This window comes from Lagopus leucura, unplaced genomic scaffold (genome assembly GCF_019238085.1).
Source record: "Lagopus leucura isolate 7727_CA_CO unplaced genomic scaffold, USGS_WTPT01 Super-Scaffold_100048, whole genome shotgun sequence".
Lineage (NCBI taxonomy): Eukaryota > Metazoa > Chordata > Aves > Galliformes > Phasianidae > Lagopus > Lagopus leucura.
In genome coordinates, this window is record NW_024962294.1 from 997,421 (window position 1) to 1,003,005 (window position 5,585).

A 5,585-nucleotide genomic window follows, 5' to 3' on the forward strand; every position below is an offset into this window, starting at 1 on the left:
GCGCTGCGGGGCTGGGCACGGTTCGGCCCGGTTCGGTTCGGCACGGCTCGGCTGGGCTCGGCTCGGCCCGGGCCGGCGCCCCGCGCGTGGAAGCGCGGCGGGAGGCAGCATGCGAGTGGCGGCGGCCCCGCAGTGCAGCGCGGAGCGGAGCGCGGCCGCCGAGGCGCAGCCAAGACGCGGCGGTGGATTTTCCCCGGGAATCAGAGCGGGAGGCGGCGGCGGCGGCGGCGCAAAGATGGCTCCGGTGCGGCTCTGCCGCCGCCTCCCGGCGCCCCGCGACCCCCCGCTCCGGTGCGGCTCAGCCGGGCCGGGAGGGGGAACCCGCGGGGCCGCGCACGGGGACGGGCAGCTGCGCGCCTTGGGGGTCCCTCCCACCCGTGGGCTTTCCTCCCGGGACCCCCCTTTGCCCTCCCGGGAAGCCCCGAGGGGCTCAGCCCCCTCCCCCTCCCAACAATGCCGGCGGCAGCCGCCCTCTCGCAGAGGCCCTCGTGCCAGGAGCTGTAATTTGCTAATAATAATAATTACAGCACTCGCAGGGGACAAGTGCAGCAGAACAACGGGGTGGGGAACGCCTCGCTGCGTGCAGTGGCGGCGGTGGCATGGTGGCAAAGCCCGGCCCTGACCCAAAGCCACCCACCAGTCTGGACGTGGGGCAACGGCACGGCCCCTGCGAGCTCCTGGAGCTGGTTTTGAGGCTTTTTTCCCCCTTAAATTGTTTTCTTAAGCAGCCACATTCCGTGCCCTGTGCCCACATCCCAGCACTGCGGTCCTTGCGCAGGCCGCTGTTACCACGTGCTGTCACAGCTTACAGCAGTGGTCCCATCGTATCCCACCACACCAAATAGGGCCACAGGGAGCCGTGGTTCGCCAGCACAGCCCCCGGCCTGCACACTGCCCCCATCTCCATGCTCGACCCCCCAGCTCCTGGTGCACGTGGGGACCAGCAGCGCTCTGCCGACCTCCTCACGAAGTTACATAAAACAATTAAAATTTCATGCGTGCTCCTGAAGGCGAATAACGGGGCTGCCGATGGGGCTGGGTCACGGCACGGCGTGGGGCACGGGCGCGAGTGGGCCGTGCTGAGATGCAGCAGCACAGCGTGCAGAGCTGCGGGCACAGCACGGCGCCCAGCCGCACCCCGGCCCCTTGCGGATGTTCCTGCCTCGGTTTGCGGCACGTGGAAATCCCCCCCACCGCAGCGCAGTGCCCACATCCATGCAGCGCAGCCCCTCTGCCCCCAGCAGCGTCACCAGAGGGATGTGAGGGGAGAAAGACACGGGTTTTGGGGGTGCCGGACGGCGCGGCTGGGGGCCGAGGCCATGCTGTAGCAGCGGGACCCCGCGCAGCCCCTCTCCCCCCGCCCGCTGCTTTACGTCCTCCCAAAGCATCGACCGTGCCGAGAGCCCTGCCAGGGGGCTGAGATCCCCAGGTGTGGGGCAACCCGTGCCATCGTCTCCCCCCATCCCCTCCGTCATCCTCCCGCTCCCCCGGAGCCCCCCCGGCCGCAGAGCAGCGCCCACCGTTCACGTTCGCGCGGTGCCGGGGACGCGGGGCTGAGGCGGCGACAGAACGAAACAGGGCTGGAAAACACCACCCGCCTTCCCCGCAACGCCACGGCCCCGCACCGCCTCTGCCGCTCGAGGGCTCCCCGGGGAGAGGAGAAGGCGCGGGGGGGTTCGAGGCCCACGGGTGAGAACGGGGAGGGGGGGGCCGGGGCTGCCCCTGCCCGGCTGCGTCCCGGCGTTCGGCAAAGAGAGGCGGGCAGCTGTCGGCTCATTCCTTTTTAATCCGGCCGAGGAGTGATGCCGAGGGCACGGAGAGGGACGGGGCTTTGCGTGGCCCCACCGGGAGGCCCCAACTCAAAGCGGTGCAGTAAATTCAGCGGTGCACATCCCCGAGGGACCCCCAGGAGGGGATGGAACCCTCGGACTTTGCTCCCCACTGTGGCTCGTGGCTGCTGGGGATGGCAGCACTGTGCTGTGCACATGTGAGAAGGGAACCACACGCCCACACTGCGTGGGGATGCGCTGAGAGCACAACGGGGGCGGATGGAGATGGGGGCGTGAGGTGAGAAGCCCCCGATGAACGGAGCTCCTCAACCCCCCCTGGCCCTATGTGGAGGTGAAGGAGATGGCACGGCCACCAGGAGCCGAGCCGTGGGGGGCAGATGGGGACAGCGGGAGGCAATGAGCGGCCGCACGCAGCGTCCTTCCCAGGTCGGCACGGAAGCGTCGGATGCAGAAGCAGTAGACGAGGGGGTCGAGGCAGCTGTTGAGGCTGAGCAGAGCCACACTCAGCACGTGCAGCACATCCAGGGCGGCCGGGGGCCCGCAGGGCGGCGTCGGGGGCCGACTGCCCACCCAGGGAGCCAGCATCAGGTGATAAGGAGCCACGCACACCGAGAACACCAGCAGCATCCCCAGCACCATGGTGCGGGCCTGCTGCCGATGCGACCCCGAGGAGGGGACGGCGGTGTCGGACAGCGAGCGGGCGATGGAGGCGTAAGCACCCAGCACCACCACGAAGGCGACAGCAAAGAAAGCCACCATGGCGTAGGCATAGGCCCGCTGCCGTGTGTGCTGCTCAAAGCAGGCGGTGGCTCCGGCACGCGCCGGTGAGGTTTGCCGGGAGCTGAGGGCGGGTGCAGCACAGCCCAGACCCAGCAGCCACGCCGCACCGCACGCCAATGCTGCCCCACGGCGCCCCGCCAACGGCAGCGCCCGGCGCACCGCGCTGAGCCGATCCACGCTGATGAGCGCCATGAAGGTGACGGCGCTGTAAGTCGCCAGGTAATAGGCGGCGCCAGCCAGGCGGCACGCGGCCTCTGGCAGCATCCAATCCCCCCCAGCCAGGTAATAAGGGATCCAGAGAGGCAGCGTGAGGTTGAAGAGGATGTCGGCCAGGGTCAGGTTGATGAGGTAGATGCGGACGGCTTTGCGCACTTTGCCGCGCTGCAGGAAGACCAGCAGGGCCGCCAGGTTGCCCGGCAGCCCCACGCACAGCACCAGGCAATACACGACAGGCAGCAGCACAAACTGCACCGGGTCGCTGGGCACGCACGTGGCCGGCGCCGAGATGTTCATCCCAGGGTCCTGAGGAGATGGAATCCAGCACAGGGCTTGGCTTGGCTCCATAGAGACGCTCTTGCCCCCCGCCCCCCCCCCCCCCCCCCCCCACACAGCCCGCACGGCGCACTCTGAGAGCGGCAGGCACAGCTGTGCTGTGGCCATGGGGCTGAGCTGCAGATGGCAGCACCCGGAGGTGCTGTACTGGCTCCAGCTCAGTGCTGTGGGGTGTAACGCTGATCCCCCTGCTCTGCCGTGCCCCCATCGCCCCACATCCCACCCAGAAGTCAGCACACAGGGGAGCACACGATGGGGAGAGGTCACAGCATGGGGCAGTTTGTAGCCCCAGCCCTGCAGAGCTCTCCCAGCACTGTGCACCCACGGACTCATCGCCGTTCTCCAGTTCTGGGCATGGAAAACCTCTCTCTGTTGTAATCCCCATAGCACAGAGCTGCAGCAATTTCACCTCTCATCACAGCTGCCCACACCTCAGCGATGGCTCTGAGTCACCCAGCGGGAGGCTCTCAGCACAGCAGGGCCAGACTCAGTGCAGCATCGAACACTGTATCAATGCAGGGTTCATCCAGTGGGCCTGAGCTGCCTTGCAGATCCCCAGATCCCTTAACAATCCCTGTTTCTTTTCCCTTTTACTGGCAAATAGGGGACGCACCCACCCAGCCCTGCACCCCACACTCAGGGCATGGTCCCAAGCTCCATCCCATCCCTGCTCAGCAGGATGCTGCAGTCACACTGAGCTGATTGCTTACCACGCGTCCCCTCCAGCTGCTCTGAGTCGTCTGGCAGAGCTGGGCTGCAGGGAGCTTTAAATGCTCTGGGTGGGTTGGGAGTGCTTCATTTCCACCCCTATAGGAGTGAGTGCAGCCAGAGAGAGGAGGCACCTGTGTGTGTTTGTAATGGGGGAGGCCACGCTGGAGCCATGCTAAGACCCCCGCGCCAGCGTGGGCTGGGGAGAACGGGGGGGAACCTCCAGGCCCATTTCCCAGGCCCCACATGAAAGCAGCAGAGGTCAAATTTCTGCACTCAACAGCTGGGGGGAAGGAGGGGGAGGAGGGGGCAACCAAATGGGATCAAAGCCGGAATCTGCCTCTTTGTGCCTTCATTTGCTTCAAAGGGGGATTCAGTGGGAGTAGTGCCCCGGGTCCCCCCAGCACCACAAAGAGGAGGCAGCCCCCTCCCTGCTGCCTCACACAGCAATGCTTGGGTGCTGTTTTGGGTCAGGATCCCCCACTGGAGGTGCTGTGATCAGTTTGCCCCAAACGTGTCCCAGCCTCTTTGATGGTTGATGCGCAGGGTTCCAACGTGACCTCGGGGTTGTGCCCAGCTCTCACCACAGGGCACTGAATGCATCCTGGAGGGCAGATGTGCCCTGACAGAGCAGGGTGCTCAAGAAGCTCTGCTGAAATAGGGTGGGGTTGGGGACACGGCTGCTGTCCCACCTGGATGTGCAGTGAGCAGCTGGGCGCATTGCGGGGTGACCGCAGGGCTCCCATCCCATGCAGACGCTGCCCCTGCATGACATCCACATTGCCATCATCCCCAGGCGCTGCTCCAGCAGCCCAGCACCCCCTGCCACACCTCAGGGACCCCCCAGTCCTGCAGCTCAGCGTGGAGGGAGACAGAAACGGAGGAGGCAAAGCATGAAAAAAACAGAGGCTTTATTCCAAAAAACCACAACCCCCCTCCCTCAGGAGCCCAGCGCCAGCCCAGCACCGCAGTGATGGCAGTGCCACGGTCACCATCCATCCCGCAGCCGGGACAGCACACAGCAGCGCGGTCACATCGCTCCACAGCAAGCAGAGCCACCGCTAAAACCGCCCCGACGGCACCGAACGGCCGCGGCCTCCCGTCACAGCACCGCCGTCCTCGCTCCGTCCCGGCTCATTCTGCCTTGGCCTTGGCAGGCGCTGCGTGCCCGCGGACGTTGAGCAGCAGCAGCAGCCCGAGGCACAGCGTGGCGGGGGCACACATGGCCAGCGGCTCCCGCAGCGCCAGCAGCGTGTAGATGGCACCTGGGGGGGCACGGGACGCTGGCACGGGGCGAAGGGCGGCGGAGGGCATCCCCGACACCCCCTCCCCGCTCCCCCCCCCCCCCGCCGGCTCTCACGCACCGATCATGACGACGCTGAGCACGAAGTTGCTGATCTCCTGCAGCAGCTGCGGCCCGAAGGCGAGGAGCAGCCCGGCCACCGCCTCCACCGCACCGACGGCCGTCAGGTAGGAGCCGGGAGAGGGGGAGAAGCCAAAGTCCCTGAGGGGGAACACCTCCGCGAATCGCACGAACTGCTCCTGCTGGAGGGCGCAGCGCAGGGCACGGCTCCGGCATCGCTGCCCACGCGGAGCTCCGTGCGGCGCGGCGCCCCCCGGGACCCCCTCACCATATGGCGGTGCGAGTCGGCCGAGAGCCGCTCCGAGAGCTTCACGGAGCCCGCGAGAAGGAAGAAGAGCCCTAGGAGAACGCGAAGAGCCCGGAACGCCGCCGCCATGGCCGGGATGGGGCGG

The 5,585-nt window shown here is 67.1% G+C and overlaps 2 protein-coding genes across 2 annotated transcripts; both read right to left on the reverse strand.

Annotated features, from left to right (window-relative positions):
- Positions 1 to 2,111: 2,111 nt before the first annotated feature.
- On the reverse strand, positions 2,112 to 3,134 carry LOC122187477 (platelet-activating factor receptor-like). Its single transcript, XM_042885002.1, has one exon. It carries the CDS (start codon positions 3,132 to 3,134, stop codon positions 2,112 to 2,114), a length of 1,023 nt encoding a protein of 340 aa, XP_042740936.1.
- Positions 3,135 to 4,724: 1,590 nt separating this feature from the next.
- On the reverse strand, positions 4,725 to 5,585 carry TMEM35B (transmembrane protein 35B). Its single transcript, XM_042885233.1, has 3 exons — positions 5,462 to 5,585; positions 5,195 to 5,375; positions 4,725 to 5,095 (listed from the first exon to the last, which is right to left on the reverse strand). The coding sequence occupies exons 1-3, from the start codon at positions 5,567 to 5,569 to the stop codon at positions 4,965 to 4,967; spliced, it is 420 nt and encodes a 139-aa protein (XP_042741167.1). The 5' UTR covers positions 5,570 to 5,585; the 3' UTR covers positions 4,725 to 4,964.

Coding starts and splice junctions, on each gene's coding strand:
- LOC122187477 (XM_042885002.1), bottom strand. CDS start 3,134: ATGGAGCCAAGCCAAGCCCTGTGCTGGATTCCATCTCCTCAGGACCCT.
- TMEM35B (XM_042885233.1), bottom strand. CDS start 5,569: ATGGCGGCGGCGTTCCGGGCTCTTCGCGTTCTCCTAGGGCTCTTCTTC. Junction 5,376..5,461: donor CCGACTCGCACCGCCATATG/GTGAGGGGGTCC, acceptor TGCGCCCTCCAG/CAGGAGCAGTTCGTGCGATT. Junction 5,096..5,194: donor GCTCAGCGTCGTCATGATCG/GTGCGTGAGAGC, acceptor GTGCCCCCCCAG/GTGCCATCTACACGCTGCTG.